The 21763-nt window shown below is 39.8% G+C and overlaps 1 protein-coding gene across 1 annotated transcript in view; it reads right to left on the reverse strand.

Moving 5' to 3' along the window:
• Positions 1–4779: 4779 nt before the first annotated feature.
• The window catches only part of LOC133613774 (FERM, ARHGEF and pleckstrin domain-containing protein 1), a 197137-nt gene continuing 180153 nt past the window's right edge, over positions 4780–21763 (reverse strand). Inside the window, exons 24-27 of the mRNA XM_061971552.1 lie at positions 21193–21356; positions 14010–14117; positions 7132–7283; positions 4780–7051 (exon numbers count right to left, since the gene is read on the reverse strand). Coding sequence (XP_061827536.1) covers positions 6982–7051; positions 7132–7283; positions 14010–14117; positions 21193–21356 — 494 coding nt within the window. The 3' untranslated portion in view covers positions 4780–6981. The remainder of the gene's footprint in view (positions 7052–7131; positions 7284–14009; positions 14118–21192; positions 21357–21763) is intronic.

Raw genomic sequence — 21763 nt, forward strand, 5'->3', positions numbered from 1 at the left:
TAACCCCTTAGTCGAAACAACTTCGTTAGTTTGAAACAACACCAACCATTAGGTGGTTAGAAAAGTTTAAGAACTGTTGATGGAACCACGTTAAAGCAGAAAGTAAGCAATTATTAACAGGAAATTAAATAGATGAATAGTCTTGAGGGAGGATCAAATAAGTGTCGGTGTACATGATAGTATATGATACATTAGGAGAGCTGCTCAATCCATAAATTGGAGGTGTTAGTCAGTGGCCTAGTGGTTAGAGTGTCAGTAGGTTGTGAGTTCAAACCCCGGCCGAGTCATACCAAAGACTATAAAAATGGGGGCCATTACCTCCCTGCTTGGCACTCAGCATCAAGGGTTGGAATTGGGGGTTAAATCACCAAAAATGATTCCCGGGCGTGGTCACCGCTGCTGCTCACTGCTCCCCTCACCTCCCAGGGGGGTGAACAAGGGAATGGGTCAAATGCAGAGGACACATTTCACCACACCTAGTGTGTGTGTGACAATGATTGGTACTTTAACTTGAACTTAATACCAAGAGTAGTACCAGTAAATGAGCGATACTACAAACCCCGTTTCCATATGAGTTTGGAAATTGTGTTGGATGTAAATATAAACGGAATACAATGATTTGCAAATCCTTTTCAACCCATATTCAGTTGAATATGCTACAAAGACAACATATTTGATGTTCAAACTCATAAACTTTATTTGATTTTTTGCAAATAATAATTAACTTAGAATTTCATGGCTGCAACACGTGCCAAAGTAGTTGGGAAAGGGCATGTTCACCACTGTGTTACATGGCCTTTCCCTTTAACAACACTCAGTAAACGTTTGAGAACTGAGGAGACACATTTTTTAAGCTTCTCAGGTGGAATTCTTTCCCATTCTTGCTTGATGTACAGCTTAAGTTGTTCAACAGTCCGGGGGTCTCCGTTGTGGTATTTTAGGCTTCATAATGCGCCACACATTTTCAATGGGAGACAGGTCTGGACTACAGGCAGGCCAGTCTAGTACCCGCACTCTTACTATGATGTAACACGTGGCTTGGCATTGTCTTGCTGAAATAAGCTGGGGCGTCCATGGTAACGTTGCTTGGATGGCAACATATGTTGCTCCAAAACCTGTATGTACCTTTGAGCATTAATGGCACCTTCACAGATGTGTAAGTTACCCATGTCTTGGGCACTAATACACCCCCATACCATCACAGATGCTGGCTTTTCAACTTTGCGCCTATAACAATCCGGATGGTTCTTTTCCTCTTTGGTCCGGAGGACACGACGTCCGCAGTTTCCAAAAACAATTTGAAATGTGGACTCGTCAGACCACAGAACACTTTTTCACTTTGTATCAGTCCGTCTTAGATGAGCTCAGGCCCAGCGAAGCCGACGGCGTTTCTGGGTGTTGTTGATAAACAGTTTTCGCCTTGCATAGGAGAGTTTTAACTTGCACTTACAGATGTAGCGATTAACTGTAGTTACTGACAGTTGGTTTCTGAAGTGTTCCTGAGCCCATGTGGTGATATCCTTTACACACTGATGTCGCTTGTTGATGCAGTACAGCCTGAGGGATGGAAGGTCACGGGCTTAGCTGCTTACGTGCAGTGATTTCTCCAGATTCTCCGAACCCTTTGATGATATTACGGACCGTAGATGGTGAAATCCCTAAATTCCTTGCAATAGCTGGTTGAGAAAGGTTTTTCTTAAACTGTTCAACAATTTGCTCACGCATTTGTTGACAAAGTGGTGACCCTCGGCCCATCCTTGTTTGTGAATGACTGAGCATTTCATGGAATCTACTTTTATACCCAATCATGGCACCCACCTGTTCCCAATTTGCCTGTTCACCTGTGGGATGTTCCAAATAAGTGTTTGATGAGCATTCCTCAACTTTATCAGTATTTATTGTCACCTTTCCCAACTTCTTTGTCACGTGTTGCTGGCATCAAATTCTAAAGTTAATTATTATTTGCAAAAAAAAAACGTTTATGAGTTTGAACATCAAATATGTTGTCTTTGTAGCATATTCAACTGAATATGGGTTGAAAATTATTTGCAAATCATTGTATTCCGTTTATATTTACATCTAACACAATTTCCCAACTCATATGGAAACCGGGTTTGTAGACTGATGAGGTTGCTATTTTTATTTTCTCAAAATAATTTGTCATTTTTCTTTTGTTGTTTTTGGAATAATCCCCTGGACACAAGAGGACCTCAAAATCCAAATGACATAAATAAGTAATAGTAGTTTTAGCTTTTGTTTAGTTTTTTTTTAGTTACCTTTTTGGCTGAGAGAGCCATGAAAGCCAAATATTTTAAAATGTATTTCCGTGGGAGCCATATTAATATTTTTTTTAACACTGTATACAACTAAACATTTTTAAGTAAGACCAACATTTTTAACATATAATAAGTCTCTTATTCTTTTTAATAACATTGTTATTCTGAAGCTAACCAATAATAAATCAAATACTTCACTAGTGACTATGTTTTGTATGTAATAAGACAATATGGATCCAGTTTAAATACTGTCCTGATATTGTTCAACTGTCAATAGCACTTAACATAAATAAATGGAAAAATTATTAGTGATTACTTTTGATCGGTATTGGCCAATCGCACTCGTGTATTGGAAGCAGCAGCATACTGTAAAATCCTGATCGCAACAGATTCTCTAATAATAATAGTATTATTTCATATGCAGGGACATTAGATCCTGAATACTGTTCTTCTTTTTGTTCTTTCATGTGTTTTTTCAGTTGACCATAATCTTAAATTTAACTGACATTAGACACATGTGCAAGAATAACCTGAAAAAAGGTGGAATCAAAGGTCCAGCCTAAATGGAATGATTAGTCAGGAAATAATTTACACAAAGTGGTTCATTGTAAAAATAAAAAAATCCCTAAGTCATTTTCAATGCATTTATTGTTAACTAAAACATGCTCAGTCGAGTTTAAATAGCTCATTCACAGTGCGGCAATTAGATCATGCTCAATAGGAGGTAAGTCAGTACTGAAGCAACAATCTAATTTGAAACTTATTACTCGTAACTAAAAACTGCAGCAACAACACAAAATACAACTGTGTAAATTGTTGCGTCTGACCAGTCTTCCTCTCAGGGAATTAAAGTCACTGGTCAATCCCAAATTTTTTCAGATTACATATATGCAGAGTAAGAAGGACCATCAAGACAGGATAGGAATATTATCAAGTTTTACTAAAGCTTTAGGAGACCAGTCCTACGGTCCGTTAATAGAAGCGGTCTGAAAATCAAATGGGAAGAGTCAACTTATTGAATACGAAAACAGCCCCCACCCTGCCCAGAAAGGAATACAGCCTCATTGTTCTAATACTGATAAGGTAAAAAGGGAGTATTCTATACTCCCACATTCCAACCCCTTCAAGGTAAAGCACAGAGCTTACTTGCGGACATAAGATACAAGCAAAAAGAGTACACATGGGAAAATGTTAGCTGCTTTAAACATGACTATGAATAAAGAAAGAACTCTTTAAAATATATGCATTCTCTACAATATATAGCATAGCAACCCTAAAATTACATGCAAAATTTTGCCTTAATTTTTGTTTCCATCCATCCATCCATCTTCTTCCGCTTATCCGAGGTCGGGTCGCGGGGGCAGCAGCCTAAGCAGGGAAGCCCAGACTTCCCTCTCCCCAGCCACTTCGTCCAGCTCTTCCTGTGGGACCCCGAGGCGTTCCCAGGCCAGCCGGGAGACATAGTCTTCCCAACGTGTCCTGGGTCTTCCCCGCGGCCTCCTACCGGTCGGACGTGCCCTAAACACCTCCCTAGGGAGGCGTTCGGGTGGCATCCTGACCAGATGCCCGAACCACCTCATCTGGCTCCTCTCGATGTGGAGGAGCAGCGGCTTTACTTTGAGCTCCCCCCGGATGGCAGAGCTTCTCACCCTATCTCTAAGGGAGAGCCCCGCCACCCGGCGGAGGAAACTCATTTCGGCCGCTTGTACCCGTGATCTTGTCCTTTCGGTCATAACCCAAAGCTCATGACCATAGGTGAGGATGGGAACGTAGATCGACCGGTAAATCCTTGTTTTGTTTTATTTATTAATTTCTGTGTTTTTTGGGGGGAGGGGAGACAAAAAAAGTGTCTGTTTTCTCAGTACCTGTATCATGGTTCCCCTATCAAATTAATAAATGTTATAAATAAAAAAATAAATAAAATGCAGCCATCTAATGAGTATTTTCTTCTTAATAAATGAACAGCAAATAGAGGAAAGTATTACGATGTTTGCAAAATTTAATAATGTAACATTTAAATATCACCTAAGAAAAAACTTGTCTCTCCAAGTACCACCGTAATGAGTAACAATAAAATACAGTAGCATAGTAGGCCTAAGTAGTCATTAAAAACAAGGCAGATGTTTTACATGTAACATTACACAGTTTGCACAATAACACGGTGTTTGAAAATAGGAAAATAAAACATTGTTCTTTAATCAATGGATTCTTCGGTCACCACTAGATGGAGCCCGCGTACCGCCAGTGGCAGAGCTCTGACTTGTGGTCCATGTACCACCGGTTTGAGAATCACTGCACAGCCACATGATTGGCCACAGAGTGAAAGTAAAACTATATTGCTGCTTATTTTTCCAGCCCTCAACTTCTTAGATGAACAAAAATGTCAGTACCAATAAGAAAACAGGAAGAAAGGGAGGGAAATAATAACAAGTCGTCCTGTAGTGCCACCTACAGGTCACAGGTGTAAGCGTTGACTGACAAAAAGATACCACAACTTGCTGTTTGAGTATTTATTTTTATTTTTAATACATTTTCAAAGATCTCCTTTGCGTATATATGCATCCCCAAGCAGAGCAGATATTTTGCATTGCATTGATCTCCACTTGAATGTTATCAAATGCATATTTCCTTTCATTTGCAACTACAAAAAGAGCTATTTCAGACAGTGGCTCCAAGTAACTGGAGTTAAAAAGTTTGTAGTTAGTTTCAAACATTACTTTTAAAGCTTTTTTTTGTTTGTTTTGTTACGTGACTACGGTTGTGAACATTCTCTTAATTTAAAAATGCAAAATCCACATAGAATTTTAAATAGAATTTTCTAAGAATGGCACCGGCGTTGATCGTTTGAAAATGACCAAAAACAAAATCCTACTTTGTCCAAAACAAAAAAACAGTGACATTTAAAGGCCTACTGAAACCCACTACTACCGACCATGCAGTCTGATAGTTTATATATCAATGATGAAATCTTAACATTGCAACACATGCCAATACGGCCGGGTTAGCTTACTAAAGTGCAATTTTAAATTTCGCGTATGATGACGTCAGCGCGTGACGTCACGGATTGTGGAGGATATTTTGGGACAGCATGGTGGCCAGCTATTAAGTCGTCTGTTTTCATCGCAAAATTCCACAGTATTCTGGACATCTGTGTTGGTGAATCTTTTGCAATGTGTTCAATGAACAATGGAGACAGCAAAGAAGAAAGCTGTAGGTGGGAAGCGGTGTATTGCGGCAGGTGTTGTGCCGGATAACGCACCCCCGCCGTAGAATGCACCCCCTGACTGTTGTGCCGGAAAACACAGCCAGTGTTTCATTGTTTACATTCCCGAAAGATGACAGTCAAGCTTTACCATTGGCCTGTGGAGAACTGGGACAATAGAGACTCTTACCAGGAGGACTTTGAGTTGGATACGCAGACGCGGTACCGTGAGTACGCACGCAGCTGCGGCTTCCAAACATTTGATCGCTTGCCCGTACGTGCGTGCCGCTATGTGCATGTCACGTACGTAACTTTGGGGACTTTGGGGAAATATACCGTATTTTTCGGAGTATAAGTCGCACCGGAGTATAAGTCGCACCTGCCGAAAATGCATAATAAAAAAGGAAAAAAACATATATAATTTGCACTGGACTATGAAAAAAACTGCGACTTATAGTCAGAAAAATACGGTATGTGCTGTATGAACTTTGGGGAGGTGAACGGTACTTTGGGCTGTGGGATTGAGTGTGTTGTGCAGGTGTTTGAGTTGTATTGGCGGGTTATATGGACGGGAGGGGGGAGGTGTTTGTTATGCGGGATTAATTTGTGGCATATTAAATATAAGCCTGGTTGTGTTGTGGCTAATAGAGTATATATATGTCTTGTGTTTATTTACTGTTTTAGTCATTCCCAGCTGAATATCAGGTCCCACCCGCCTCTCACAGCATCTTCCCTATCTGAATCGCTCCCACTGCCCTCTAGTCCTTCACTCTCACTTTCCTCATCCACAAATCTTTCATCCTGGCTCAAATTAATGGGGAAATCGTCACTTTCTCGGTCCGAATCGCTCTCGCTGCTGGTGGCCATGATTGTAAACAATGTGCAGATGTGAGGAGCTCCACAACCTGTGACGTCACGCTACTCGTCTGCTACTTCCGGTACAGGCAAGGCTTTTTTATCAGCGACCAAAAGTTGCAAACTTTATCGTCGATGTTCTCTACTAAATCCTTTCAGCAAAAATATGGCAATATCGCGAAATGATCAAGTATGACACATAGAATGGACCTGCTATCCCCGTTTAAATAAGAAAGTCGCATTTCAGTAGGCCTTTAAAGGGTGGCCTGAATGTTATGGCGTTGACGTTCAACAACAACAACAACAACAACAAAGAACTGCATTATTCCAGGAGAATATTGCTAGGAATGTGTTTGGTACTGAAAGTGAAAAGCAACAAAGAGAAGAACAACAAAAGACCATCAAAGAGAGAACATCCACACGGTTCTGCTGTAAAAAACTAACCAAAAAAAGACAACTAGGAACTGGAAGTGGCTCTAAATGCTAAAAAACGGTAGAAAAGGACATCCTGTAAAAAGAGCTGAGCTGTTAAAAAATGGCAGAAAAGAGAAATGCAGTCTGTGATGCAGTCGAAACCAGCGGACGTGTCACCATGACAGTAAAAAAAAAAAAAAAGCACCGACAGGTGTGACCTCAAAAGAGGCTGACTCAGTGGAGCTCATTGCAGTTTCGGAGCCGACTGGAGGGGGCCGTGGCACTGCCAATCACCTCCATCCACCTGGGGCCCGGAGGAGAGCAACACATGAGTCCTGTGATAGTAAACCAATGCATGCGTGGTGTACGACGCGCTACGGTTACCTTTCGAATGTGTATTCGCTCTCCGACCGGAAGTAGTAGACGTGGGACTTGAAATGCAGTTTAAAGACGTAGTCCTTGTGGATGTTCTCTGACTCGGAGGGAATGGTGACGGAGTAACCCAGCAGGGGAAGGCTGGCCAGAGGATAATCATCCTGGAAAATGATCAAAACGACATGAAGCACTACTACTACTGAGGTAACAATACGCAATCATTTCATACATTTTTCTTTAGAGATGTCCGATATTGTCCAACTCTTAATTACCGATTCCGATATCAACCGATACCGATATATACAGTCGTGGAATTAGCACATTATTATGCCTAATTTTGTTGTGATGCCCCGCTGGATGCATTAAACTATGTAACAAGGTTTTCCAAAATAAATCAACTCAAGTTATGGAAAAAAATGCCATATTTATTATTGAAGTCACAAAGTGCATTATTTTTTTTTAACATGCCTCAAAACAGCAGCTTGGAATTTGGGACATGCTCTCCCTGAGAGAGCATGAAGAGGTTGAGGTGGGCGGGGTTGGGGGGTGGGGCGGGGTTGAGATGGTCCCGGAAGAGTTAGTGCTGCAAGGGGTTCTGGGTATTTGTTCTGTCGTGTTACGGTGCGGATGTTCTCCCGAAATGTGTTTGTCATTCTTGTTTGGTGTGGGTTCACAGTGTGGCGCATATTTGTAACAGTGTTCAAGTTGTTTATACGGCTACCCTCAGTGTGACCTGTATGGCTGTTGACCAAGTATGCGTTGCATTCACTTGTGTGTGTGAAAAGCCGTACATATTATGTGATTGGGCCGGCACGCAAAGGCAGTGCCTTTAAGGTTTATTGGCGCTCTGTACTTCTCCCTACGTCCGTGTACACAGTGGCGTTTTAAAAAGTCATACATTTTACTTTTTGAAACCCATACCGATAATTTCCGGCCGATATTATCGGACATCTCTAATTTTTTTCATTAATTTTTTATTCATCTCCTTCATTGCTGTGCATTTTTGATCAATATACAATTAAACTTGAGCAACTCAACACATATTTACACAGCTATGCTTGAGAAGGAACAGAATGAAGACAATCTTATATTGCCTGCCCCCTTCAACATAATAAGTAGTCTTACTTCATGGATAGTCCAGATTCACAAGCATACAAACCAAACAAATACATCCAAATATAATGAAAAAAACCCCCAAAAAAACAAGTGCAAAACTTCATGAAGTACAAACCGAACAAAAGAAGTAATAGACACCTCACGGGATGATACAAAACAAACACAAAACCAGACCAAAAATAAGTAAAATAATAAATATAAAGCAAAATGTGGACATTTACGGCTTATTGTTCTGTCCTTATATATATTTTTTCAATTGGAATATATTTCTACAATCTTTTATCTCATTGTAAAGAGAATTCCATAGTTTAACTTCATGTAGTCGTGGTCAAAAGTGTACATACACTAGTAATGTCATGGCTGTCTTGAGTTTCCAATACTTTCTACAACTCTTATTTTTTTGTGATAGAGTGATTGGAGCACATACTTGTTGGTCACAAAAAACATTCATGAAGTTTGGTTCTTTTATGAATTTATTATGGGTCTACTGAAAATGTGAGCAAATGTGCTAGGTCAAAAGTATACATACAGCAATGTTAATATTTGCTTACATGTCCCTTGGCAAGTTTCACTGCAATAAGGCGCTTTTGGTAGCCATCCACAAGCTTCTGCTTGAATTTTTGACCAGAATTTTTGGTGAAGTTCAGCTAAATGTGTTGCTTTTCTGACATGGACTTGTTTCTTCAGCATTGTCCACACGTTTAAGTCAGGACTTTTGGAAGGCCATTCTAAAACCTTCATTCTAGCCTGATTTAGCCATTCCTTTACCACTTTTGACGTGTGTTTGGGGTCATTGTCCTGTTGGACAAATTTTTGACCACTCCTCTTGACAAAATTTGTGGTGGGGGGGGGGGGGGGGGGGGGGGGGGGGGGGGGGGGTGTTACGGAAAAAGCTGGCAGCTTAGTTGCCAGAATTTTACTATTACATTTACATTGTTTTTTACAATATCATATTGTTAATGGAAAAACAGTACAAGTTCCTCTTTTTTTATTCTGGCAACTAAGCTGCCAGTTTTTCTACCGTAAAAACAAATGTATCCCTTTTCCATTTACCGTTAAAAACAAGATTTTACAGTAAAAATATGGCAGCTCAGCCAACCGAATTTTAACGCAACATTTTTTTTCAATTTACAGTAATATGAAGTGAAGTGAATTACATTTATATAGCGCTTTTCTCTAGTGACTCAAAGCGCTTTACATTGTGAGACCCGATATCTAAGTATATGCGGTAAAGAACACCATAAAGTGTATTGTAATTTTTTATCATTTTGATGGGTAGTTTGCTGTAAAACCATAAGTCAAGCAGATATTTAAGTATTTAGTCTTATTTAGCCAAAAAAATGTTTGTAAAGTATGATAATATACTGTCATATTTGCTGCAATAATACTGTTAAAGTTTAAAAGGCATGCCATTTCAAGCAGTACATACATTTTTTATGTCAAAATGAAAAAAATACATTACATTTAGTGAGAAAATATGAAGTACTTAATTGACACATGTCATTTCCAGGTGTTGGCGGGCCAGATAAAATGATGTCACGTGCCAGATCTGGCCCCCGGGCCTTGAGTTTGACACCTGTGATCTAGTCTTACTCGCCAGCAGTAGCTTATAACTAGAGATGGACAAAACTTTGTTTTCCAACCATGGGAAGGAAGAAAGTGAGTGTGAAGGACACTGTTAAAAAGAATGTTTTTGTCAGAATAATTGTATCTAAGTTATCACAAAACTTTGCGTTGCCATGAATTCCCGGCGAGAAAGCTGTCTTTGATCCTACCAAGAAGAAGGCTTGTAAAACTCCACTGTGTAGGATGGGAAGCAACATAAAGGTGTTCTGTTTCTTTGATGTATCGTAATCAACAGAAAGATTTTGTTTTGACCCGAGAACTACAAAGCAGGATCTGCCCAAGTTCCAGGCACCTCTTTTTTTTAACTCTTTTACGACCTTTTCTTTGAACCAAACTTTTCTTTGAACCGACCTTTTATTTTGAACTGTTTTGTAACTAAAGGCGATGGATGTTTACGACCCCCGTCCCTTTAGAAACAGCTGTTACCATGTAACCAGGGAAAGTCCAAATAAAAGAGGAGGCGTACAATCTTTCGAGAGAGCGTAATGACACTGTACAAGGGTACAGATATACACGTTTCTCCTCACTGAGCCAAATTTAATTCTATATCTGTTTGATTCTTTGCTTCTTGTCTTGTTTAATAGATGTCATCAGTGTTTGAACCTGACAGTTTTTTATTTAAATAAATTAAAGAAATATTATGAAAAACATTACAGAACTTGGCAAAGCAATTTGAGCCTCTCACTATAGTCTGCATCATACTGAAGCAGAATAAGTCTAACGCCAGCAAAGGATGGTAAAAAACAAACTACCATATTTTTCGGATTATAAGTCGCAGTTTTTTTCATAGTTTGGCTGGGGGTGCGACTTATACTCAGGAGCGACTTGTGTGTGAAATTATTAACACATTACCGTAAAATATCAAATAATATTATTTAGCTCATTCACGTAAGAGACTAGACGTATAAGATTTCATGGGATTTAGCGATTAGGAGTGACAGATTGTTTGGTAAACGTATAGCATGTTCTATATGTTATAGTTATTTGAATGACTCTTACCATAATATGTTACGTTAACATACCAGGCACGTTCTCAGTTGGTTATTTATGCCTCATATAACGTACACTTATTCAGCCTGTGGTTCACTATTCTTTATTTATTTTAAATTGCCTTTCAAATGTCTATTCTTGGTGTTGGCTTTTATCAAATACATTTCCCCAAAAAATGCGACTTATATATGTTTTTTTCCTTCTTTATTATACATTTTTTCGGCAGGTGCGACTTATACTCCGGTGCGACTTATGCTCCGAAAAATACGGTAAACTGCAGTTGTTTATCCATGAAACTATGGAAAAGCTGTTGATGGTTTGACGGAGAAACATAGAAGACCACTCTCCAAATTAAATGCTGTATATTATTATTACATTACATCATAAAACTACTGCAGTTGTTAGTAATACAGTACATTCTTTTGTATTGTTTCATACACTTGATCTGAAAGTAGTTTTTTTCTTTTAAAAGACATCACATGTTAAAATTGTGCTGGTATTAAATTGATTAATTTCAATGGGAGATGATTTCAGATACAAGGGTTTTGATTTAAGAGCTACGTCACAGAACCTATTAAGTTTGTGTACTAATGCACTGGTAGTACTAGTTTATTTAACCATTGTAGTGCTTGACAATGCTTCATTCAAGACCAAAATATTGTAGAATATGTCTTAAAGAAATGACAAAAATATCCCTTCAAAATATATTTGAATTGCGATCCGTAAAATCGTGTTTGTGACATTTAAAAAAAACGAAAAAAAAAGGAAGCGACGGAAGAAAGTTCATTCATATTTCTAATCATATTTGTTTTGCTTGTCATGGTTTTTGAAGATAGCGTCAACTAGCGCCCACAAATACATTGTAGTCCTGTGGGGAACAGGACTACTGCACCACCAACGGCCTGCAAGCCCTCAAACATTTCTTCCCTTCTGTCATCTTCATGAGGAAAAACAGGATTTGTCTTTAGTTATTTGCTCACCTTTGACATGTGTGGTTTTGAAAATGTTAACAAGTTACTTGTTAACACAACTTGTTCTTTTATAATGTAAACTAATAGTAGACGTTAGTGTTGTCCCGATACCAATATTTTGGTACTGGTACCAAAATATTTTGGTACTGTTTGGTACTTTTCTAAAGAAAGGGGACCACAAACAATGTCATTATTGGCTTTATTTTAACATAAAATCTTGTGGTACATTAAAAATATGTTTATTATTGCAATTTAGTCCTTAAATAACATAGTGAACATACAAGACAAACCTGTCTATTAGAAAGTAAACAAACAAAGGCTCCTAATTAGTCTGCTGACATATGCAGTAACATATTGTGTCATTTATCTACCTATTATTTTGTCAACATTATTAAGGACAAGTGGTAGAAAATGAATTATTAATCTACCGTATTTTTCGGACTATAAGTCGCAGTTTTTTTCATAGTTTGGTCGGGCCCCAGTGCGACTTATATGTTTTTTTCCTTCTTTATTATGCATTTTCGGCAGGTGCGACTAATACTCCGAAAAATACGGTACTTGTTCATTTACTGTTTATATCTGCTTACTTTCTATTTCAACATGTTCTATCTACACTTCTGTTCAAATGTAATAATCACTAATTCTTCTCTTCTTTGATACTTTACATTAGTTTTGGATGATACCACACATTATGGTATCAGTCCGACACCAAGTAGTTACAGGATCATACATTGGTCATATTCAAAGTCCTCATGAGTCCAGGGACATATTTCCTGACTTAATAAACATAATATAAATTCTAAAAAAAAAAACGAAAAAAGATTATGTGATGCTAAAAAAATATCGATGTAATTATAGTAATATCAACTAGATAAGCTCCAGTACTTGGTATCATCACAGTGGATGTTAGGTGTAGATCCGCAAATGGCGTTTGTTTATATTGTAGAGTCCCGGAAGAGTTGGTGCTGCAGGGGATTCTGGGAATTTGTTTTGTAGTGTTTATGTTGTGTTGCGGTGCAAATATTCTTACAAAATGTGTTTGTCATTGTTGTTTAGTGTGGTTTCACTATATGGCACATGTTTATGACAGTGTTGGCATTGTTCATATGGCCACCCTTAGTGTAACATGTATGGCTGTTGACTAAGTATGCCCTTCATGCATATGTGATTAGTGTGATCAAAGGTAATCGGACATAATAAAATCTTGTCTTGACTTTGCCAAATATAGTCAAGCTTATACCCAACCACAATTATGGCTCCGGTGTGAAACATGAACAGCTATCTCACGTCCTACAGGGCTGATACCTGAAATAATCATACTTGAATTGGTTCCATGAAGATAAGGATTAGTGATATTGAAGCCGTGCGGACGAATACGGTGCTATACTTATACTGGTATACCGTACAACCCTAGTACACTGCAAAAACTGAAATCTAATTAAGCTTAAATATCTCAAATAAGGCTGATATTTGCTTATTTTCTGTCTGATAAGATAATTCTTCTCACTACTTGTTTTAAGTGTTTTGGTCCTAAATGATCTCAGTAAGATATTACAGCTTGTTGCTGAGATTTTATGACCTATATTGAGTAAAACATGCTCAACTGATGCAAAGCTGTGCCATTAACAATTACAAGTATAAAACTACTTTTTTAAAGTAATAATTTCTTATTTCAAGCATGAAAATAAAATCGTGATGCCGAGCGCATATCATTATGTCAAGATAATGGCACTAGCATTTACTTATATTAAGAATATTTTTCAACATATTGAGCAAAAAGGTCTATTTTTTTTTCTACCAAGAAAAGTGCACTTGTTATTAGTGAGAATATACTTATTTTAAGGTATTTTTGGGTTCATTGAGGTTAGCTCATTTTACTTGTTTTGGAAAGTCTTGACAAGCCAAATTTTATTGTTCTATTGGCAGATAATTTTGCTTAGTTCAAATAAAATACCCCTCATTTTTGTATTTTTTTCCCCCTTGTTTTTGAACACTGACTTTCTGCAGTGTAGACGTACAAGAGTGGGTTTGAATACGGCACTGTAGGATTAAAAAAAAGCATCATAATAAAAGGTGCGTGTTTAGAATACGATAAGCATAGCGATGCAATGTTTTCAAGCAAGAGCAGATGGAGGAATAAGAGGTCAGATCATTCCGAAGTGAAGGGCAGTGTGTGGTCCTCACCTGATGTGACTTGTAGAAAAACAGACTGAAGTTGGTGAAGACCACCCACAGCTTCTGCCAGCCGTTGCTGCTCTTGAACTTCCGCAGCAGGTTCCCCGACAGCTGGTTCTACAAGACACAAAACCTGTGAGACACAAATCAAACAAACATGCATGTGCGTTGATTACGGCTATCACTGTCCTTAGTCGTTGCAGTTCCTGAACATTCTGCACTAAATAGTCCTAGGATAAAGTGCTTTAGATGTCATGTAAACACAGCATTCGTGTCAGGAGGAATAGGCTAGAAATATTTAGTTGTACTGTTTATGTGCTTCTCTATACTACCATGCACCACTTCATTAGGTACATCTGCACAATCAAATGGTATCCATAACAAGAGCTCTGTCAGAAATGATCCACTTTCATTTATTAATAACCCTTTGTGCACTTTTAGGGCCCAAAACTGGCATTAAGTGTGTTCCTTACTTTCAAACTGAACAATCAATATGATTGTCAGCCGTCTTTTTTATTTTTTATAATTTTAATACAATTGGATTGTGTTTTTGAGTGCAACATTGTTAGAATAGGATATAAACAAACTTTCTATTAAGAACTCTTTCAGCCCATTGATTCCCATGACTACTGTTACTTTTTAACAGACTGTAATCATGGTAAATCAATATGCTTTTTCCATGAAAACCAAATGAATCTCATTTTTGCCGATTGAAAAACAGAAAAAAAATATTGTTTTGGTGTAATTGCGCTCCTTAAACCCCTAGATCAGTGTTTTTCAACCACTGTGCCGCGGTACACTAGTGTGCCGTGAGATACAGTCTGGTGTGCCGTGGGAGATTATCTAATTTCACCTATTTGGGTTAAACATATTGTTTTGTAAACCAGTAATTATAGTCTGCAAATGATGTGTTGTTGTTGAGTGTCGGTGCTGTCTAGAGCTCGGCAGAGTAACCGTGTAATACTCTTCCATATCAGTAGGTGGCAGCAGGTAGCTAATTGCTTTGTAGATGTCAGAAACAGCGGGAGGCAGCGTGCAGGTAAAAAGGTATCTAATGCTTAAACCAAAAATAAACAAAAGGTGAGTGCCCCTAAGAAAAGGCATTGAAGCTTAGGGAAGGCTATGCAGAACGAAACTAAAACTGAACTGGCTACAAAGTAAACAAAAACATAATGCTGGACGACAGCAAAGACTTACTGTGGAGCAAAGACGGCGTCCACAAAGTACATCCGAACATGACAATCAACAATGTCCCCACAAAGAAGGATAAAAACAACTAAAATCTTCTTGATTGCTAAAACAAAGTAGATGCGGGAAACATTGCTCAAAGGAAGACATGAAACTGCTATAGGAAAATACCAAAAGAGAGAAAAACCCATTAAAATAGGAGCGCAAAACAAGAACTAAAACACTACACACAGGAAAACAGCAAAAAACTCCAAATAAGTCAGGGTGTGACGTGACAGGTGGTGACAGTACACCTACTTTGAGACAAGAGCTATATTGATGCATGCTTGGTTATGCTTTAAAGTCATATCCAACAATTGCGACAACAACTTTTTACTGTCAACTGAGTTTCGTTTTTTAATGATTTCTGCTGGTGGTGTGCCTCCGCATTTTTTCAACGCAAAAAATGTGCCTTGGCTCACAAAAGGTTGAAAAACACTGCCCTAGATGGTGTCAGCAAACCCATACATCCATCAATTTTCTACCGCTTGTCCCTTTCGGGGTCGCTGGAGCCTATCCCAGCTGCATTCGGGCGGAAGGCGTTTACACCCTGGACAAGTCGCCACCTCATCGTAGGGCCAACACAGATAGACAACATTCACACTCACATTCACACACTACCATGGGCATAAATCTCAGAGCTTTGATGAGCGTAAATTAGTTGAACTGCCAATAAACGGTGGAAATGCAATGAGCTTGCTGATATACAGTCGTGGTCAAAAGTTTACATACACTTGTAAAGAACATCATGTCATGGCTGTCTTGAGTTTCCAATCATTTCTACAACTCTTATTTTTTTGTGATAGAGTGATTGGAGCACATACTTGTTGGTCACAAAAAACATTCATGAAGTTTGGTTCTTTTATGAATGTATTATGGGTCTACTGAAAATGTGAGCAAATGTGCTGGGTCAAAAGTATACATACAGCAATGTTAATATTTGCTTACATGTCCCTTGGCAAGTTTCACTGCAATAAGGTGCTTTTGGTAGCCATCCACAAGCTTCTGGTTGAATTTTTGACCACTCCTCTTGACAAAATTGGTGCAGTTCAGCTAAATGTGTTGGTTTTCTGACATGGACTTGTTTCTTCAGCATTGTCCACACGTTTTAGTCAGGACTTTGGGAAGGCCATTCTAAAACCTTCATTCTAGCCTGATTTAGCCATTCCTTTACCAGTTTTGACGTGTGTTTGGGGTCATTGTCCTGTTGGAACACCCAACTGTGCCCAAGACCCAACCTCCTGGCTGATGGTTTTAGATTGTGTTAGAATAATTATGTATATATTATCACACAACTCTTATGCTTAAGGGCCGTTGCTATAGTTATCAATTGTGCTGAAGTTGTATTTTTCTATCTGTGCGAAGCAAGTCGTCTCGTATCAGTGTTGTGTCCAGACTCGGCCTGCTGACTGCCAAGGGAACATCGAGTACCGTGACGCAGACAAAGCAGAGTGTCAGCTCATTTGCATTTCATTAATAGTCATATATTGTGCCTAACTGGAGCTGTTGAAATTACCCCCTTCCTTCAGCGGCAGCTTCAGTGATGTAACCAGGGACCTCCCAAATAAATAGAGGAAGCACATGGGCTGGTCTTTAGAGCGTAGTTTGGATCTGGAACTAGGGTACAGCCCAAAAAACATCTCTCCTCAATTGAGCAAAATTTAACTCTGTCTCTGCATGATTCCTTGCTTCTTGTCTGTTTAATAGATGTCATCAGTGTTTGAACCCGACAGGTTGTCCTGAAGAATTTGGAGGTAATCCTCCTTTTTCATTGTCCCATTTACTCTGTGTAAAGCACCAGTTCCAATGGCAGCAAAACAGGCCCAGAGCATAATACTACCACCACCATGCTTGACGGTAGGGATGGTGTTCCTGGGATTAAAGGCCTGACCTTTTCTCCTCCAAAACATATTGCTGGGTATTGTGGCCAAACAGCTCATTTTTTGTTTCATCTGACCACAGAACTTTCCTCCAGAAGGTCTTATCTTTGTCAGATCAAAACTCAAGACAGCCATGACATTATGTTCTTTACAAGTGTATGCAAACTTTTGACCGCCACTGTATATAAAAGACTTGTATGAATGCAATAAACTTAACCGAGCCCCGCCTGCTTTCGCTCTCATTCCAGCTGAGTAGGCTCTGTAAAAAAAATATATTTTGTGCCTACTTGTCCACTATTTTAAATAAATGTCATGAATTATTGACCTATTCACAGCTCTAATTACCAAACCCCAAATATTCCATTCTAATTTTTTTTTTTTTTTTTTTTTTAGAAATTCGGCATATTTTGCATGTTTTCATTGTAAAAATGAAAAACATAAAAAAAAAAAAGAAATGATATCAATAAGTAGATCTGAAATTGTTAAAATATTTCAGGCGTTGAAAGTTACAAAAATAATGATTGCTGATTTATGACACTGAGTGGATCACTTTTGATTTCTAACAGTACGTGTGTATTGTCAATCTGTTGCACAGGTTAATTCAAAATTTTTTATTATTGTATTTTGTGATGCACTGCTAACTACAAAATAGACAATATTAACTTTCTAGAGACAACTCTTGGATTGGACACTATTTGATCGTACGGTCTTGCCTTGCTCTTTTACCTCTAGACTTCTGTAGGCTTCACTAAAGGAGAGGCTCTGTACACGATACCAGCAGATAACACACAGAGGCACTGGTCCCGGCCCACTGCGTGGCCCCACCTTATTCTCAGTGACAGGACTAGGGCCTTCTAGCGCGGGGAGAATGCACAGAAGCATGGGAGAGGGGCAAAAGACGGACAGGGGAAGGGAGGACAGAAATACAGAGACTGAGTAGGTGAAAGACAAGCATGCGGCGAGGTGCGAGGGCCAACAAGAAGCGCTGACGGCGTCCAGGCAAGGCTGTAAAGAGCATGTCGTTACAGGGGCACAGAGGAAGCGCTAAAGTGGCTACAGCACAGGGAGGACTTCTAACAAAAAAAAACCCCTACTATGTTGACCACACTTCTCATTCTTCTCTCAAATTAGCAGAGGTTGTAAGTGGCGAGGGTGAGTGAAAGGATGCAACTTTAAAAAAAAAGAAAAAGCCACATTTATTAATATAGAGAGGTACTAAGTGTGTACAATGAGAACAGCATCCTCTCAGCAACAACAATTGAATACTAAACTACGGTACTGGACTTAGTGTATTGTGATGGGACTACGAGACATTGGAGTCTATGCGGGTTTTTTGTACAGTCATTCAGAACAACATGATGAGGTCTGATCTTGGACCAGACACTGGTTCATCCCTGTTCTCCATCCATCCTTATCCGAGGTCGGGTCGCGGGGGCAGCAGCCTAAGCAGGGAAGCCCAGACTTCCCTCTCCCCAGCCACTTTGTCCAGCTCCTCCCGGGGGATCCCGAGGCGTTCCCAGGCCAGCCGGGAGACATGGTCTTCCCAATGTGTCCGGGGTCTACCGGTCGGACGTGCCCGAAACACCTCCCTAGGGAGGCATTCGGGTGGCATCCTGACCAGATGCCCGAACCACCTCATCTGGCTTCTCTCGACGTGGAGGAGCAGCGGCTTTACTTTGAGCTCCTCCCGGATGACAGAGCTTCTCACCCTATCTCTAAGGGAGAGCCCCGCCACCCGGCGAAGGAAACTCATTTCGGCCGCTTGTACCTGTGATCTTGTCGTTTAGGTCATAACCCCAAGCTCACGTAGATCGACCGGCAAATTGAAAACTTTGCCTTCCGGCTCAGCTCCTTCTTCACCACAACGGATCCATACAGCGTCCGCATTACTGAAGACGCCGCACCGATCCGCCTGTCGATCTCACGATCCACTCTTCCCTCACTCGTGAACAAGACTCCAGGTACCTGAACTCCTCCACTTGGGGCAAGATCTTCTCCCCAACCCGGAGATGGCACTCCACCTTTTTCCGGGCGAGAACCATGGACTCGGACTTGGAGGTACTAATTCTCATCCCAGTCGCTTCACATTCGGCTGCGAACCGATCCAGTGAGAGCTGAAGATCCTGGCCAGATGAAGCCATCAGGACCACATCATCTGCAAAAAGCAGAGACCTAATCCTGCAGCCACCAAACTAGATCCCCTCAACGCCTTGACTGCGCCTAGAAATTCTGTCCATAAAAGTTATGAACAGAATCGGTGACAAAGGGCAGCCTTGGCGGAGTCCAACCCTCACTGGAAACGGGTACGACTTACTGCCTGCAATGCGGACCAAGCTCTGACACTGATCGTACAGGGAGCGGACCGTCACAATCAGACAGTCCGATACCCCATACTCTCTGAGCACTCCCCACAGGACTTCCCAAGGGACACCGTCGAATGCCTTCTCCAAGTCCACAAAGCACATGTAGACTGGTTGGGCAAACTCCCATGCACCCTCAAGAACCCTGCCGAGAGTATAGAGCTGGTCCACAGTTCCACGACCAGGACGAAAACCACACTGTTCCGAACATGACCGCGATAAATTAATTTCCACAATGTAGTAATCATTAATTATAAATGAAAAAGTTTCATAGCAAGAGGGCACACAAATCCTGTTTACGACCTTCGAAATACATTTTTGAACATAAGCCCTCTAAACATGAAAAGCTTTTAGCTTTTAATCCAATATAGTAATACTGCCTGAGGCTGAGCCAATCAGTGGCCACGATACTGAACAGCATGCTCTGATTGGTTTGGTCTCATCTGGTGGGCAAAACTACTCCACACTGCAAAAACTGAAATCTAAGTAAGATTTAATATCTCAAATAAGGGTGATATTTGCTTATTTTCTGTCTGATCTTCTCACTAAGCAGATTTTATGTTAGAGTGTTTTACTTGTTTTAAGTGTTTTGGTCTTAAATGATCGCAGTAAGATATTACAGCTTGTTGCTGAGATTTTATGACCTATATTGAGTAAAACATGCTTGAAACTAGAATATCAACTGTTGCAAATGTGCTTCATCAACACTCACAAGTATAAAACTACTTTTTTAAAGTAATAATTTCTTATTTCAAGCATGAAAAAAAGAATCCTGATGCTGAGCACATATCATTATGTCAAGATAATGGCACTAGCATTTGCTTAATTTAAGAATATTTGTCAACATATTGAGCAAAAAGGTCATTTTTTTCTACCAAGAAAAGTGCACTTGTTATTAGTGAGAATATACTTATTTTAAGGTATTTTTGGGTTCATTGAGGTTAGCTAATTTTACTTGTTTTGGAAAGTCTTGACAAGCCGAATTTTCTTGTTCTATTGGCAGATCATTTTGCTTAGTTAAAAAAAAATACCCCTAATTTTTATTTTATTTTTTCTTGTTTTTGAACACTGACTTTTTGCAGTGCAGTATTGATATTTGTAGTTCATTTAGCCATTTAATGCTTGAAAATGTTAAATCTATGACCTAAATATGCTTGTATAAAATAACAAAATATCCCATAATTCGCATTTGAAGCGCATATTCGTATGTACACGCCTAGCATTTCATCAACCCTTTTTTAACTAATATATAAAAGTACATGTTAGAATGAATGTCTCGCTCAATGAGCCGCAGCTCCCCTCTGTTGGCCGCACTCATGCTGCCCCAGGCCTCGACGCTGCCACCATTATGCATTTAATTCACTTGTGTTGCCAGCTATTTGGACAATAGTCGTGTGTTGACTCGTTTTCAGCGGATAGTCGATCTATACACACTGACTACTAAAGTATATCCAAGTTTGATTTGTAAACTAAAATTATTACTGAAAAAGTGATGGTGAGATACTGTACATGCATAACACAGTATTGCCATGTAAGTAGAAGCTAAATAGTCTAGTGTTTCCCTTATCTAGCTCAAATAAATCAAACAGAGGATCCTGTTCCCACTGTACATCCCCCACAGTGAATCGACAGAGGGCAAACATTGGGGAACGTAGAGAAAGTGAGCGAGACAGCGGTCTGAGAGAGAAAAAGGGGGCAGCTCGGAGCTCGATATTTGTCCGGTACCTCCACAGCTAGGCTAAAATCCACCATGGACACGCTGGCGTTCCTGTGCCAGCACACGTGCACCATTGTGTTACCACGGTGAGGGGCGGCCCTCTCCGGCGAGGTGTGGGATGCTGTCACGTCGTCCTCAGACTCTGTCTCCGTTGAGAACTCCCGTGGGCATTCTGGGAAAGTCGGGAAGTTGTTAGTGCAGGACATTGAGGAGGGCGAGGGGAAGGTTGGAGAAGAGAGCAGACAATGGCTGGGCCTTTACAAAACATCATCCATGATGAAGATCTTCTCTTTGTGGCTGAAGATGCTTGAAGCTGAATACCAGCACACACTTGGACAGCTCAGACATTTTGATTGGGTTTCTGTATACAGATGTTAGTTACAGTACCAGGATGCAAATAAATAACACTGAGCTCATTATTAGGTTGGATTGAGGTGAGCATCCCTATTTAGGCATTCAGCACATGTTCTGCCTCGTTAATACAACCAACAAACTCGGTAATCAATATTTTGTGCCATTTAATGTGGGTGTGCTCAGGGCTGTAGAATTTTAATGGTTTTAGTGTTTTACCCTTGAGAC

This window comes from Nerophis lumbriciformis, linkage group LG13 (genome assembly GCF_033978685.3).
Source record: "Nerophis lumbriciformis linkage group LG13, RoL_Nlum_v2.1, whole genome shotgun sequence".
Taxonomy (NCBI): domain Eukaryota; kingdom Metazoa; phylum Chordata; class Actinopteri; order Syngnathiformes; family Syngnathidae; genus Nerophis; species Nerophis lumbriciformis.